This window comes from Barbatula barbatula (assembly GCF_947034865.1).
Source record: "Barbatula barbatula genome assembly, chromosome: 2".
NCBI classification, from domain to species: Eukaryota; Metazoa; Chordata; class Actinopteri; order Cypriniformes; family Nemacheilidae; genus Barbatula; species Barbatula barbatula.
Window position 1 is genome coordinate 3,067,363 of NC_136767.1, and position 17,253 is coordinate 3,084,615.

Consider the following 17,253-nt stretch of genomic DNA (forward strand, 5'->3'; position numbering starts at 1 on the left):
CATTGTTACAGTCACTGCAGGTTAAAGGCTGATGGGTAATTTATCTTGACTAACCTTATAAGTAGTTTTCTGGGGAGAATTTATTCAATTTAGCTTAATTCACAGTTTTGCATTGTTGCAAGGCAGCTACATACATATGGTTAGTGTAGTATAGAGAAATATATATATAAAGATAAAGACATCTCATAACAATGTACTTTGATGAAACTTAACTGAAATATAAACTATGTTGAATAGTCAATCAGAAGCTGTCTTATTTCAGTATGCATAGTATTCATATGACCCTTAAGAGCATGGGTACTTTCGCTAGGTTATTTACAATGTTATACATTAACCAGTAATCCTGGTTAATATCGATGTTAGTGACGCTGGGTTTTATTATAATGTGCGAAGCGTCAACACAATATCAGTAAACATGGTTAATAATAAACAATTATGACAGTACTGGAAGTTTCAAATGATAGTAACCCTTAAAATGTATATGCAATAATACCGTGACATGCATAGAATGTATGGTAAATTACGTTAAATGCAAGAAAAGAAACACCCAAGAAGTAATGTCAGCAGTCTCCTATGCTATAAGAATATTTCAAATGTCATAAAATACAACATTTTATAACTCGTATCCACATTGTAGAATAATTAAGTAGTTAGAAATATCTTCTGGTTCTCTGTGGCTGTACAGTGCATGCCGTGGTCACAAAAGGTCTTGCTTGCACTCTTAAAAAATGTGTGGTTTTATCGACTTTGGTTTACCAAAAATCCTTATAGTGAGAAAATAAACATTTCTTTCGAACCTTTTTTTAAAGTCTTTTAGAGTCTCTAATCCACTACTTTTGTGCATCAGAACGATTCCGTGGATGTTAAATGCCCCACAAAGCACCCTTATTAGAATGTAATTGTGTGAGATTATTCCTCGTAAGTGATCACCTGAAGATGATCCTCAGATATCGGTTGAATGTTTTGCCTGCCTGCAGACACACGATGGACGTGCATTCATGAAAGAGTCTGATGACAGCTTGAGATGTGCGGTTTGATGCGCAAGACACGTCACATCGATTTCTAGAGCAGCTCGTGCGTGTTATGTGTCAATGTTCGTATCCAATGGGCGATCAGTGATGAATTAAATGAACTTGTCACATGAGCATGTAGTAACTGTGGTTTATGACCGGACAATAAAAGCGGGCTCATGCTGATAGAGGACTGTGTTTTATAACATAGGCTGTAGTAATCTTATTGATGTTTAGGACAATTGAAATATTATAGAGGTCTCATTCGTTATTTTTCTTTCTTACAGAGACCAGCACTAAACCAGCTTTACAGCAGGGATTTACTGAAATATTCAGTTTCACATCAAATACTAAATTAAAAACGTGTGAAATTTTCGGATTTGGTGGAGGAAAGCTATTGTATTTGAATAAATGCAATCTTGGCTCATAAGAAACAGTGTCCCATACAGATTACAACTGCTGACAGATGAAGATCACAAGGTTTTCAGATTCATCAGCTATATTCAAGGCTTAGCAGGGTTTTCTTTTTTTTACAGTTTGTTGTATTCACCCTTGTCGATAAGCGTTTTTTCAAGGACGGGGGGGGTTCATCCTCAAATCCTTTCCAGCTTATGAAAGTCATTCAACATGAAGACCATGTCGAACGTTTCTTGAATGAGCGCGGTTCTAAAGAGGTGCTCTAGGTGCAGACAGTAATGAATAGTGTGCCTGCGTATATCAGATTCAGGTGGTCTTAATCTATTTAATCTGCTCTGATCGATGGTCTCACAGATCGAACTGCTGGATTCTTGCAGGATTCTTCTAATTACCATTTTGCAAAACAATCCGCTCGTCCAGAAACTTGCACAAATGTTAAACACAATACTGAAGAAATAAAAAACTAAAACCGCAAATGTTTCTAGAGTTCACATCTTTTTGTCAATAGGAGCTTCACTTGTTTCTCAAAACAGACTGTGCAAAATCTTTTCTAAAGAACTGGTTGTTATGGTGACTTGGTTGGGTATTTTAAGGTCCCTCACCATGGGAACAAAAGAATGGGATAACAAAATTGTGATTGTTATTTGGCTCTTTTGTATCTGTTGTCTGAAGAAGGTTTCAGTCCGGAATTATGAGCATTGTAACATGTTTTTCTCGTGCGATTTTCCGTTTCGCCATCATGCCGCCGTAATGTTGAAATCCAGGCAGAGGTGGGAAGAATACAATGGGTTGGATCAAAACGATTTATGATCTTATATGTGAAAATATAAGTTAAGGTGACCAAACGTACCATTTTTCCCGGACACGTCCCAGCCAGGATTTCAGGTCACATTTAGGTTCTCTCATTACAGTTAAAAAAGCGTTATAAAATTAACATTTAGTTCTCTAAAGACGAATCATCTTTCTAAAATGTAACGGTTGCTTTTCTGAAATAATAAACCTCTATGATGTTCGCGCTGGGCAAATGCGACCATGGGAGGGCGCACCCAAAATCCAGGCTTGGACATGTTGGTGAAAATGGGTACGTATGGTTGCCCTAATATGAGAAGAGGATTAGTATCTGTTCTGTTTACTACAGATGCTACAGACTCTAATGTCTATGAAGGTGAACGCAACGTGCTTTGCTCCTGATCATTTATCAACATACCCAGACATCTTTTTAGTCAATAGACTGGTTAGAAGTCCCTGTGGATTGGATCTATCACTATTGTTTTCTACTTCCCATCCTCATTAAACAGCCATCTAAAGTCAAATCGATGCTCTTAGCAAGTACGCTTGTATGTGCTGGGTGTGTAATTCAGGTAGGTATACACGTGCGAGTAAAGTTTATTAATATATCAGACCTCTGATCTCATTTCATGTTTTATTTTATACAAATTACTGTTGCGGGATATCCAAGCCAGTGTTGAAATAAAACATGATATAAAATAATATTGAATTTGATTAATTAAATGGTAAATACTGGATCAGTTCTATTTTTTTTTTTTTTGGAAAACATGAATCAATATCTTCATGTGCAATTTCTGTTTTATAGTCTCCCACAGGCTTGGCTTATTAAAACACAGCCCTGTAGACCATTTTTAAGGGTGCAAGTGTTAGACCACAGTATGAACAACAGAACATTTCCAATGAATTGTTAAATGAACATCTTTAAGACTTAACTAATGTGAAATAAAGAAATGAAACACAGGAATTGCTTCTGGAAGCGATTTTACTGCTTGCAAAATGGACTTTATTATTACTACTATTATTATAAATGAGAAGGTTAATAGGATTCAGGATATTTATCTTATTATTACACTTTTATTCGATGGGCTTTTATTCATTGTAGCTTTGGCTGCGTCGCATATTACATATACTATTTCATATTTTTTAGGATACTGTAGAAACGATAAAGCTTGCTGTTTTAAGATTGTCTTCTTCTGGAAACAAATCTTTTCTTTTTCTGTCCTGCACACAAAAGTATAATTTTGCTTAGTTGCTATAATTAGCCCCTTAAATATTTCATAACCCCAATGTGTGGCAGCGAGCCTCGCCATCAGAATTAGCTGGCTTCAGATTTATATCCCGTCACATTCCTAATGACAAATCTCCTCATTCCCTTTTATTTCAATCTGCCTCAAATGCTTTCGATGAGAAGCGGTGGCTCGGCATTAGCACCCATCTCACTGCACGGGGCCTCACATTTTCTGTTATTAAGTCCATTTTCATCCACTCTTAGAAAAAGCCACTTGAACTACAGACAAGGGCAAGCGGTGAAAAGAAGCAAATGTATGGTATTAGGGCCTCGTGGCGGTGATTCATGAAATAATGGCAAAATATGGTCCGCAGTTTAAAGATGCAAGACCCATTTCCCAGTAAACATTTCCTTTCTGCATCCACCCCGTTATTCAAAAGAGAATTTGTTTTTTGGTAGACGCAGTGTGATACAGATAGGTTTGATGCGACGCTAACGGTCACAGCGCCCGTTTCTTATGTAAATTGCTTCATTTGCAACTGTTGTTTGTCATGCTAACTCCAGCCACAGTTCATCCGCTAGCCTCTGAATCACAGCCACTGACAGGCTTGTTAGCATAGCCGTGGATCAAAAGGTTTGCTGCGTGCCGCAGAGTTCCTGATATGCTATGGTGAATTAATAAACTCTTTATTCGGCTTACTTGATGTTTGCTTTGATTCATGACACGGAGTTTGATGATACAGTATTACGACGGAAAAGTATTACGACGGAAAAGTAACACCCCTAATTCAAGAGATGTTTCTGAAAACATATTTTCATATAGAATTCTTAAGTTTCACTATAATTTAGAGATGATTAGTTTCCATGTCAGTATGTTGTTTTTGTTCTTAAATGCTTGAAGTGTATCTACATTTTGGTTGCTTTACAAGCAAATGAGAAAAAGGCCAGTGGTTTAAAAAACAACCCTATTTTAAGATCAATTTAGAGTCTTAGTAACATTTAACATATATTTATTTTGATCTTTCCACTGAAATCAAGCTATTCTGTTATTTGGCAAGTCACATAAAATCGGTGTCACAACAATAATGATTTAAAAGTTTTGCTATCAATATTTTGCACAAAATATTCGTTTGATATTGTCATTTGAAGACGTGAAGATAAATATTTTTCATGTTTCAAACAGAGATGGCAATATAGACCGCCTGGCCCGAAGTTAACTTCCGTGTTTTCTTGATCGGTCTGGCTGTTGGCTAATAATGTAACTATTTATATTTTGATCAATTTATATCAATAATCCTTTGTATTTATTGTATAATAATTGTATTTAATAAATCATTTGTTGAATTTCTTTTTTGTTCATTTTGATAAACAATTTGTTAAATGACTTGTTAGCCAAGTAACAGTTCTTCTACTTGTAACCTAAAATTATACAGGCTACTTTTCACTTGCTAGCTATGTAAGTTGCCTGTTAACAAAAACAACCCACAGTGACTACGAGGTTAAGTTTTTGGCCCTAAAAGCGGCCATGCACTTTAACGTTTGTTTATGTTGTTGTTTGGAAACCGTCAATAGAGGGAATTGCAGCTTTTACTCACAGGACGCATCAATAAAAAAAACATGGATTGATAAAAACAAGGATTCTTTGCTAATGGTATGTTGCCTTCTCTATGACGACCGCATGGCGGTTTCCCTTTCAGGTTGCATTGTTCCCATCTTTCATCACCTTTCACATCATGTGTTTCACCATCTTCCTTTTTTCACTTTCCCCTCCGCTCATTTCCTTTGGGCGCAGTGGAATGCAGTAATTCAGATGGAACGATTGCGCTCCTCTAGTGTCTCCTTATAGAGATGTATTTGAGGAACGGCTCATTAATTAACGTGCTACTCTCTTCAATTTGTTCGGTAATTCAAAATGGGAAACAATGCACCATGCCATACGCATTTTCCAACTTCAACGGACTCGGAAATCAACACATGCATTAAGATCACAATAATTTTTCCTCTCGGATACGCACACTTTCATAGTGTGCGTGTCTGCTTGGGTTTGTATATTAATGCTTATCATTTTCAATTTTATTTCTAAGATAATGCCGCATGGATTACGTCCCGAAGCGATTGCCCCGCCAGGCCGATTAGTTCAAAGGGAATAAGCACGCTTATGGCGTCATTCTTATACTACCGGCTTCTTTAAAAACGGATGTAGGATTACGCAGACCAAATGACAGTGATGATGAGTTATATTGAACAGCAAAACTTTGACCTCTCAGGAGGTGTATTGCGGCTTCCATTAGCTCACATAAGGCGGGAGCTCAAAAACTGCCCATAAGATCTGATGAAGCCACATTCATATTGACCAACAGATGTGCTTCCTGTTATTGAGCTCCACGGCAGCAGGCACCTCACTACACCCAGAGATCTATTAGCAGGTGGGGGGGAGAGTTTTGGTGTCATGTTGTAATCCCATATGTGCCTTTTGGTTGACATAGTACAGAGGCTGTGCAATGATGGGCATGATGGATTTGATGACCTCATATGCGGCGTATCCTCTGGAGCACTGGAATCGCATAATCCAATGGAGCTATCGAGACCATATATACATTTGACCACCTGCATCTAGAGAAGCAGTTGAGAGGAGCTCTCGGCCATTTAATGTGTTCATAATGGATTGGCTTTCATAGGCATTATCTCATCCGGTTTAAGAGGTATTCATATCCGTTTCCGCAGGCCACAGCCACGTCAAGGGTGGCTGTGTGAGTGAAACGCAATCTCAGGCCTTTTATAATCAGACCCTGTACATCGTAGGAGAACAATGATAAACGTCAGAGATGTAATGGAGCGGAGGCGGCCTGCCTTGAAAGAAAAAGTTAATACCATTATCTCAGAGGCTCCCTGTGTGGTAAAGAAAGTGCCGCTCGGTCAGATGCGTTCAAACTGAGGAATGTATTTATTAGAAATGTTGTATGAAATGATTTTTTCCTGCCTGTCTGCAGAAATGTTCAAGTGGAGAGATTATTTGCACACAGCGTGGCTATGTAAGGCACAGTATTGTGGTTAAGATACTTGAGAAAAAATACAGCTCGGATTTTGGAGCAATGGCCCGGAGGGTAGGGCGTGTGTGTTGGTGCTTTTGTGTGGGTTTAAATAAAAATTTTGAGCGTCTGTATGCAAGTAACAGGGTTGCAAATTATGAATATAAATGATTAAATGTAGGATTTTTTAATAAGTTACAATACAACATAAAATAATGAAAGCTGGTCGACAGAAAATGTCCATTGAATGACCGATAACTAAAGGCTGAATTCTCAACCCCGTTCCTTGCATAGGATCGGACAAAATTTGGATTTAAACTTTTTATGACTAGTATGCTAGTCATCGGAAAATGACAGTGAATGGCAGATTACATTTTCAACCCATTTACTTGCATACAAACCTTCAATTTTTTTTTTATTATTTTTAATAATTTAAATGTAATCATTTTTATTAATTAAAATAAAAGGGTAATCGACAGAATATAACTGTGAATGACAGATGCAGAATTTAAGCTAACACTTTAGTATCGGGGGCAATTCTCTAGTTGTTATTAGCATGCCTATTAATGGCATATTGGCTGTTTATTAGTACTTATAAAGCACATATTCTGCATGACCCTACTGTACATCCCTAATCCTACACAATACCAGGACACTTCTATATGACCTTCATTTTTTTTCTAAAAACACATAATTCCAAGGCACTTGAAAGTATAATCATAATTAAAAAGTCTTTATTAATACATGGCTTCATCTAAAATCACATTACACGTGCACCGATTTATGGACTATATACCCCAGTAGCATTCTTTGAATTTTTTGATGTATACCTTGATTTACTCTTAATGTAAACAGCCATTGTGGTTTAACATTCTGTGCAAAGAGAATCGGCCTGCACATCTCAAATGTTTCTCAGTATCCTGCCTGCAGAAAACTCTCCTCACGATTAACATGTAACCCACCACCATCCCCCCAATTTCATTCTGATTTATCTCGCAGGGGCCGTCGGATGAGGGGAGGACGAGAGCTAATTCGTCAATGATCTTCCCACTAATCCCCCACTCGGTGCCTGAAGGCGCTCAAGTTATGCATCCCTCCCCCAAACCCACCCCCCTCACAAACACACTCCCTCCCTCACACATCCACATTCAGAGTCTGCCTCAACATGTCCAATGGGAGAAGATGAATGTAATAGGGTAGTTTGTAGTCTGCCACGCTGGTGTCCTGTGAGAAGTGCTTTTGCACTGCCTGTGAATGAGAGCTAAAGAGTTTATTACAGTTTGGGGTGAGGTGTGGCGAGACGGGGCGGCGTCCGGGCTTTGTCTCGGGTTGGAAGGAGGGAACGGGATCTTCCAGGAGGAGTCACGTTCGAACAGGAACTGTTGAGAATAGATGGACTCGCTCCGATCATGCTGTAGGGCAGGAGGAGCCTTTGGAGCTTCCCAACATGTTTGAGAGAGCAGTCTCTCTTAAATCTCAGAGCAGGTCCTGGATTACCACTGGGAAGATACTGTTGAAAGTTTAAGACTCGGGTTTCAAAGCGTGAACTGAACCTGGCTTTGTGTGTCCTGTAAAGTGAAATACTGAGCTTAAATGCACACTGTTGGTGGAATATGGGACACTTGCTTGGTCGAGGGGATTTGCCATGGATTTTTAGTTCACTGTGCATTGTCATTACGATAAGTATGTTTTATTTTTCTCTGTTTTGCGAGTGCTGATTGCAATGTGGAATGAAGTTCATATAAATGCATTGCTTTCAGGGAAATGACATATGAGAAAGTGTGAAACATTTTCTCGCAAAAACAGCATTTTTGCGTACTGTGCAATTTGTTTGTGTCCTCGAGTTACAGATTGTCTCTTTTTATAACTGTACCAGATGAGCTTTTCATTTATTGCTTTCAAAGACTATTTTTATGTAGCTTTCCATTGATACATGGGATAGATGATTTTAATCAGAGAAACGTACAGTGCATTCAAACATATTTTCGGGGGATTTAAAACCAAGACCTAAGCTACGTGAGCCACAAGTTTCGTTTGCGTTGTAATTTTAGCACTAATGTCAAAGTATCTCTATGTCTCTAAGTGGAGACGGATTATAATCGGTGTGTTGAAGTTTCTGAGCAATCGATTGGGCATGTAGTCTCGGGTAGTTAATCTTAGGACCCCAAGAGATAGAGATCAATGATGTCTTCTATGTACGATATGTTATCGGACAAAACTGTTTGCTACTCAATATCCTGCCTCACTCCAATCAGCCGAACGGCGAGAATGTGTGTTAATTTGGCCCACCTCTGTCCTCTTGTTGAACTGATGCGTTTGCAATATGTCCATAATTTGAAATGAGATGATTCAGTGTCACTCGGGACTGTTCATTTAGAAACCTCTTGCATTCCATTAATCAACATATATTGTCGAAGCCAACCGAGCATCTTGAAACCAAGAACAAGCAGTCATTTGAAAGAGCATTGTTCATTTTTCTCTGCCACCAGCAGATACAACAAAGCCTCTTGAGTTCTTTTTATGTAACGAATTTGCTTTGATCAAGCGCACACTTTATTACTCGAAGTTGTTTTCTATCCAGACCACTTTGCTGTAAAATAACATGTGGGACTTCCCTGCCTAAAGGCAAAAGCTTTTAAGAGGTCGAGAATCCATAAACTTTTTATCCAGATGTTTCATCATATCTTTAACTGTAAGCTTGTTTAACTGATTTCTTTGTTGTTTCTGTCTTTGCAGTTGCTGGTAAAGTTTCCCCTACCAGTTCTGATGCCCTATTCAGTGTCCCTGTCCCCAGTGCCACCTCCAGCCCACCGGAAATTTACCTCCCTGCCAGCTTCAAGCTCTCCAACACACAGCTGGCCTTCTTTTTACAGGAGAACCGAGTTCCGACATACGGAGGCCCACGCGGTCACCCTCTTCAACGGTCTGAGAGCTTTGTAGTATTTCAGACCAAGGAACTACCTGCTATTAACATCTCCCTCGGTCCCTTCACCCAAGACCAGGCGGTGTCCAAGGACTTACTGCAGCCATCAAGTCCATTGGAAATTCCCGGAAGGCTGACGGTCAATTGGAAAGTCAGGGCCTACATTGTACAATCTAGGGTTTTTACGAGCAACCCTTTGGTTCAGGTTCTGTTCTACATCGCAGGGCGAGATTGGGATGACTTCAAGATTCAGGACAAGCTTCCATGTGTGAGGTTGCATGCTTTTAGAGATGTCCGGGAGATCAAGACATCCTGCAGGCTTTATGGGAATCTGGCGCAGTGTTTGGCCCAACTGGAGCTCCCTTCGACGTGGTTTAATGTTAACGTAGCACCTTTGGGTCGCCGCAAGTCCTCAGGGACAGATGGGCTTGAGTTGAGCGGAGAAACCCTTCAGGTGGAGTTGTACTATACCCTTCATGATCCAGACAGCAACGATGAGTGTGGGGAAATTTACCCCCGTCGAGGTGGTGCGTCAAGAGGGGAGGTGTCATCCCAACAACCGCTTCTCCGTATTGGGAGCATCAGTTTATATCAGCCAAGCCAGGAACAACTGGTGGTGGACAAACAGCTTGACAAGAACCTCTTTCTGAGGTTGCCGGAGAGTCCATTGAAGCCTGGAGAGCCCCTTAACATCTACCTGTTATTGGTCCCAAATTCAACTGTGGAGCAGTTTACACTCAAGTAAGTGCTTCTTTATTCTTTTTGAGCTTGAAGTGCTAAGACACTGTGTGACTTAGATGCAAATTCATAGAAAAATATGTTTGCATAAAGAAGATCTTTATAGGATATGTTGAGAAATCTCTTGTGGGCATGGCAGAGTTTAAGAGACTGCGGGATGGATTCCGCTTTTCGAAGTAAAAAGATAATGGATAATAATTGACATCTGTTCAAATTTAATTTCTTATGAGCTTGACCCAGTTCTCCACGAATCAAAGCCAATGTGATATGAGGCTTGCCTTTTCTCATTTGGCCTATGTGTTTTCATTTTATTTCTCGTCATCAACAGAACAAGGGAGTTCGGGTTCGTTTGTAGTAAAATTATTATTTAAATCCTTAAAGGCGGAGGAAAATTAGCTTTTTCTCCCCAGATGAGAGAAATAGGAGGGGAGGTAGGATATTAGCTGCTCTTTGAGGCATATCGAAGAAGTACTTTATAAACAGAGTCAGTCTAATTGTAATGGAAACTCTCAGACTTCAATTTAGAAATTCGCCGTGAATTAATTAGGCTTCGATAACTCATTAACCCAAATGGGAGCAGGCTGGGCGGCGGTGTAACCTAGCAGAGATACCTCATTATGTGTTATCTGATGTTTGGTGTTTGTGTGTGTGTGTGGAGCAGTTTGCAGGGGTGATTGACAGTCACTATAGCGACTACATGTATGTGCGGCTATTAGTTTTACTGAAATGGAAAATGTATTGGTAATTTGTACATCAGTACATTTGTCGGTACATTATCTGTTAATTTTACGGACTCAGGTACAAGGTAAAGCAGTGTAAAATGTGAAATACGGTTGTTAAAATATTTTGCACTATTTTTATTGGATCTTTTAAAGTGTATGCAATATATGATTTCTATATTGCCTTTACACTCCTGAATAACAATAATAAATACATTTACAGTAAGTACAGTAAACTGTGATTATATTACGTTATGATTTAACATATTTATTTAAGAAATTATATATTTTCGCAACTGACATTTCTGGGGTATCATTGACTTCCATAGTAGGAAACATTTTTGTAACTTTTTTGTTCTGTTGAACATAAAATGAGAGATTTTTGAAGAATTTAGGAAAGCAAACAGTTCTAGGGCACCTTTGACTACCATTCTAATGTCATTGATTTCAAGAAGAAAAACTGCAAAGAAATCGCATGTTATTTTTCTTTTTTATAGGAATATCATATATTTAAATACAAAGCTGCTCAAATGACCAAAAGAGCAGATGTCGGTGTGACGTTACCACATAGCACATTGCTGTCTGTCACTACAATGATGGTCCATTTTCTAACATTATTCCTTTTAAATGGCATATGTAGAGAATAATCTGTTCAGTTCTCTTCATATCGGATCATGTCTGGAAAAGAGACAATCAACCTGATTAATATTGCGCAGAAGCTAATTTCTCCTCCATTACATTAGATTGAACAGTTTTGCCAATCTAATACCAATGAAAGTTCATTTGTGGTCATTTTTGGTTTGCCTACGATATTAATCTCCAAACAGTAAATCTCTCAGACCTCATACTAAAGAATTCGGCCCAATATGGTGGCATTCATTCTCCAAGGCAAGGCTGTAGAGCAATAAAGCACAGGAGAGAAGAGAGGAGATGAGAAAGATCGTCTGAAGTTGAGGCCCCTGAGCCAGTCAACTCAACGGGAGGTGAATTAAACTGTGCTGCGAGCCAAAAGTTGAGAGATACCAACAAAAAAGGCTATTAAAGATGTAATAAAGAAATCTTTAAATATGAATTAAGCTCAGCTACAATTTCCCCCACTTCACATTCCTTCCCACCACCATTCTCCTTTTTTAAGCATTCCATTACTTCTATCAGTTATTTCTAGAGGCCACGTTACATAGTTTAGTCTTTAAATATGATTTATTGTGTTAGCCAAACATTAGTCCTGCATTTATATATTCATGATTATAAAGCACAGCCTGTTGTACCCTACTGTTAAAATCGCTTAGTTTAGATTTTCCTGTGAGTTTCTAAAGAGCTGTTGAGACAAGAAAAGTTTGTTGCAAGCCTCTTATTAGTACTTCAACATCTTTTAAATAGAATAGTCAACTTTAAAATGGTAACAATTAGATTTCAGAAAACAGCTGCTGTGATGAAAATGTCAGTGGCAGTATTCAGTCATTTCTTCTGCCCGGGTGGTAACAAAATCGTCGTCAAGTTTCCAGAGAACTCTTGCGTCGAACAACAACAGAGCACTGTTTAAAAAAGAATATTATTTTTATATTTTGTTAATAAAAATACTTTTTATTTCGTTTGTCAGATATGTACTATTGTGTATACTTGGGGTTAAAGGTTATTTCTAGATTATGCTTTTATTTATAATCGATTTGTTCTATGTTGACACTTGTCGAAATTGGTTAACTAAACAAGTTACACGTGGGCGTTAAAACGTTATTACAAACATTCTATGAACGATTTCAAACGTTTAAGCAGTCTCACCATTTGATCACTATGTGTTTGCCTGTGCATTGTTTTTTTCTGAACTATGCTTCTCTGCCAATAAAAGGTATAACATATATCACATACAGATATAACTTACAAACAATGCATGCGTTAACAACCCTTTAAATACATATAGGGCGTACACCTGCATAAATAAACAAATATACGCGTATTCATATAGATATAAATACACACTTGTGCATGTGTATTAATAGATCCTTAGTCTTGGCATCCTTGCAGTATGCAGTGGATAAAACAATATTTTCTGCGTATATTTGTTACTGATATCTCCACCTCCATAAATAGTTTGTTATGAGTTTCTGTCTGTTCTTTAAGTACATGAGAAATAACAGGAATGTTAGCATTCATGTATAGTGGTGACAGTGACCGTATCACATCCATCTATGCCAAGACATGAGCATATTACTTTTAAGGTACACGAGCCCATTATTCAGAAGACGGAATACTGTAAATCCAGAGCTTTCCATGAGTTATGTGTTGTAGCAGAGGGCGAAGGTTATGAAATCACATATATTCCAATTACCCCGGGGAGGTTCAATCCTCCCGACCCAGCGTAATGCAGCGCCTGAAGGTCGCGTGGCACCGACCCGTGTCTTATAGCACATTGTGTGCAGTGAGCCCTATTCACCTCACGCTCCTTATAGGATGTGTCAGCGCGCTCGCTGCGTCTGATTGGGTGACTCATTGGACAGTCACCTTAACTCTGCTCTGCTTGTCAACCAGATCTGACCGCGTCACGCTCACATCAGCAATACCCTGTGCCCACGATGTCCCATTCCCAACTCCATGACATTGCCCACTGCTCAATGCCACATGCCCTCAGAACATACGTTTTTTTTTACTTTCATTAAACTCACAACCTGTATAATTGTTTTTTCGGCATTTTGTTGAAGTGCCTACAACACACAAACATATGTAGCATTGAAGCTGTTCAAGAGGTCACTATCTTATATATTGGAATTCTGGGTAACCGTCAGATTTCATTATATATAAAATGTTAGCAGTTATTGGTAAATATCTGTTACCCAGTGGAAGCCTAGATGCAATTTATCTTTGAAAAGCGAGAAATTAGATCAAAAATACAGAACTTGCAGGTCCCCCTGTAAATACACATACACATAGACTACACAACCCAAAGGCAAAAAAAGATGAAATTCATGCAAAATATAATTTTTTTGCCTAAAAATATGTTTAGATGATACGAAAGGAAGCAAAGGTATTGCACTTTTAAAAGGTGGCTGTAACATTTAGGAACTGCTAATCGACTGTTTGAAATGTGGCTTGACATTTATTATACCCAAAAGAGAAAGGTCTCCTGTTCTCCCGCATGCCTCTTATCCTTCAGAAGATAAATTGAAGCAGTAAAACAGAGAGATCTCAGTCAAGCGCAGTCATCTCCTCCTCTATTTTTGCATACTTGAGTAAATGCTGAGTGTCCTGTCTCTCACATCCCACCCAACTAACGCAAGGTCATGGACGTGTGTACTTAACCATCCTTTTAAACCATGCCAAGGTCTTTTGATTTATACCGCATCCAAAAATATAGATTGACTTCGTGATGTGTGCGAATTAGGCTTTAAATTCAACACGTTAATCTGATACAATTAATTATAATACGCTAAAAATGAACACATTACTGTTGTCAATTTGTGACCCCTGTACATGCTATAATGAATTTAGCGACAATGTGTATTTTTTTACCATATGAATGTTCTGCCATTTGTCTTCATTTGCTACAGGTCTTCATTTACGCTTCTAAGCATCTAATTGATACGCGTCATTAACTGTGATTTATTTCATTAATTAACCAGGATATCATGCAAATAATTGCATTAAAATTGATTGACACACCCAATCTTTACGTTTGTCATATTAATACAGAGAAATGAAACGAGACCTCAAATACAACTTGTATAAAATAACACCAGTGCTGTCACCTGAGGATGCTACTTAATTTTGTTTTCCACAGCAGCACTGGCAAAACACTCCCGTTTACTTGCCAGGTCCTATTGCTCATAAAACACAGCCGTCTGTGCCGCCAAGAATTATATCATTACAGCAAATTGGTCATGCAACACCATTCTGTCAAAGTCAATCGGAATCTTATTGCGGCACATTTACGACATTTTCTCCTGCTTGGTTAAGCCCGACCAAGATATGCCATAAACACCTTTCACAACACTAACAGCTTATGTCACCGATATCAGAGGTTTTGAATTGACCTTATGGCTTTATTTCGGAGACACATCTGCTGTTTCAATACGACTGCACTTTAGTTTGATACTATGATACTTTTTGTAAGTGCACAAACACGATAAGTTAGACTGCTCGTGCCATTTTCTCTTACCTTTCTCTTCATCAGTTTTAATAACAAAACTAGGCCAAAGAGATCAAAATACTAATTGTAATAGCAAGCAGTGGTGCAGTACATGCGACCAGGACCAAGAAATAATTACAACAAACATCAAATTGTTTTTACTCAACCGTGTAATTTTGTTGATATTAACATCACGGTGTTCAATGTTGTGTAAATACATCTGCTCCTGTATTGATTTATTATGCAGAAAGAAATGAAAGTGCATGTGTGATGATGTGGGTGGTGTTTTGCAAAAACGCAAATATTATTTATTTTGATGCTGCGTTGAAATACAAACCGGTTTAGCTGGCCATTAAACTGACCGGCAAGGCAAAGCATTATAGAAATTATTCACTATGGTAAATCTGACCGTGATCCTACACAATACATTCTTCAAGCGTGTTTTTCCTTTCTCCTCTGTCAACCATGAAAGCAATATTAGTACACAAACTCAATGACTCATTTTACTTACATTCTTGATGCGGGTCAGGCATCTCGGTAACTCTCACATGATACATTCTAACATTGTGCTATGTGTTAAGGCCTTGGGTTGTATGCAGAATGCTGATAATGTACACAATAAAAGCACAAATAGGAAACAATGGGGCTAGCTGACACGGTATTTACTCAAGTGAACATTTATTCATTTGGCAGACGCTTTTATCCAAAGCGACTTACAAATAGTTTTTTACAGTGACACATTACTGCAGAGCAATCAGGGGTAAGGTGTCTTGCTCAAGGGCACATCAGTCATTTAGAAAACAAAACTGAGATTAGAACCGGCAACCTTCTGATCACAAGCCCAACGCTCTAACCATTAGGCCACAGCTGAATGCATTTCCACTATTTAACACAGTTTGCCAAGAAATGTGTCCAGTGCGGTGACAGCAAACATTTCGGGGAAAAAAGGAACATTGAATATAAATCTCTCGTATGCCATGTTATATTTTGAATTGAAATATTAATAATATAACGTAATGTATTATTAACAGTTTGTTTTCTAAAATTTTGCTATGTCAAGGACACATTTACAGTATATTTGTCAACTACCCAAAATGGGTTTGTGTTTACATGTCAGGTACTAGTTGTCACAATGAAATCTGACATTGAAAATGAAAATCCTGTCATCATTTCCTCACCTTCGAGTTGTTCCAAATCTGTCTTGGTTCTGATGAATGCAGAAAAAGATATTCGGAAGAGTGCTTATAACCAGATATCTTTTTGACCCCCATTGACTCCCATATAGGAAAAAATGCTACGGTTGTCAAAAGTGTCCCAGAACTGTTTGCTGTCCTACATTCTTCAAAATGTCTTCTTTTCTTATAGAAAAAAAACAATGATAAAGTAATTTTCCGTAAGGGAGTCAATGGGGGGAAAGACCTGTATGGTTACAAGCATTCTTTCAAATATCTTTGTCTGCGTTCATCAGAACAAAGACATTTATACACATACGGGGACAGCAACTTCATTTTTGAGTGAAGTATCCCTTTAAAGTGCTATAGTTTTTGGACAAATGTGCATTCAATCAACTTATGAAACAGGAAAATATAAAGACAGTGTTCAAAATATCAAAACATTTGGGAATTAAGTTAAATTGTGTCCATTTATACCACATTGTGACAACTTGCCCCATTTAAAAATGTGACCGCATGCTTTGGTCTGACATTTAAAGAAAAACTCCTGTACTGTAGAAATTGTTTAACCTTTTGGTGAAAATACCTCCATTATATAGTTACCTATTTGGAGCAAAAAAGAGCGACCGTTAGCCTTTAAAGTCTGTAAGCATATAGAAACTTGACTTCTTCAATAGAACACTACAGTGTCTGCTTTTGACTTTTTGATTCCATTTTGAGGACCTCATATATGACGCCAGTCTGATAATTAAATGTGTTATTACAAAATCACCAACCCTACATGCCCTTTTGGGTTCCATGGATGAAAAAAACAGGTTTAGAATAACATGAGAATGAGTACATTTTTACTTTTGTGTGAACTGTCCTCTTAAGTAAGATTTTCTAAGACATGTTTTCTCAGGTCTGACAGAGAACAGTCAAGAGAACACATTTATAGAACACATAAAAAACCTCAGTGAAGTCATGAGATAAAAAACATCAAAATGAGCCCGTGTGTCATTTTTGTTTCAGTCTATCCACATTTTAAGATCTGTCCAACATGTAGAAGTGAGTCTCCTTGGCTTCCAGCAAGAATGGGAGAATATCGTCCCCTCCCACTCCTGGGACT

At 38.2% G+C, this 17,253-nt stretch overlaps 1 protein-coding gene across 2 annotated transcripts in view; it reads left to right on the top strand.

Annotated features, from left to right (window-relative positions):
* Positions 1–17,253, top strand: part of tmem132e (transmembrane protein 132E) — a 207,913-nt gene that overhangs the window by 137,763 nt on the left and 52,897 nt on the right. The window contains exons 1-2 of one of the 2 annotated variants that reach the window (XM_079480196.1): positions 7,844–8,156; positions 9,210–10,137. In XM_079480196.1, coding sequence (XP_079336322.1) covers positions 8,087–8,156; positions 9,210–10,137 — 998 coding nt within the window. In that variant the 5' untranslated portion in view covers positions 7,844–8,086. Of the gene's footprint in view, positions 1–7,843; positions 8,157–9,209; positions 10,138–17,253 lie in introns of those variants that run through there. The other variant, XM_079480197.1, reaches the window with a different exon arrangement.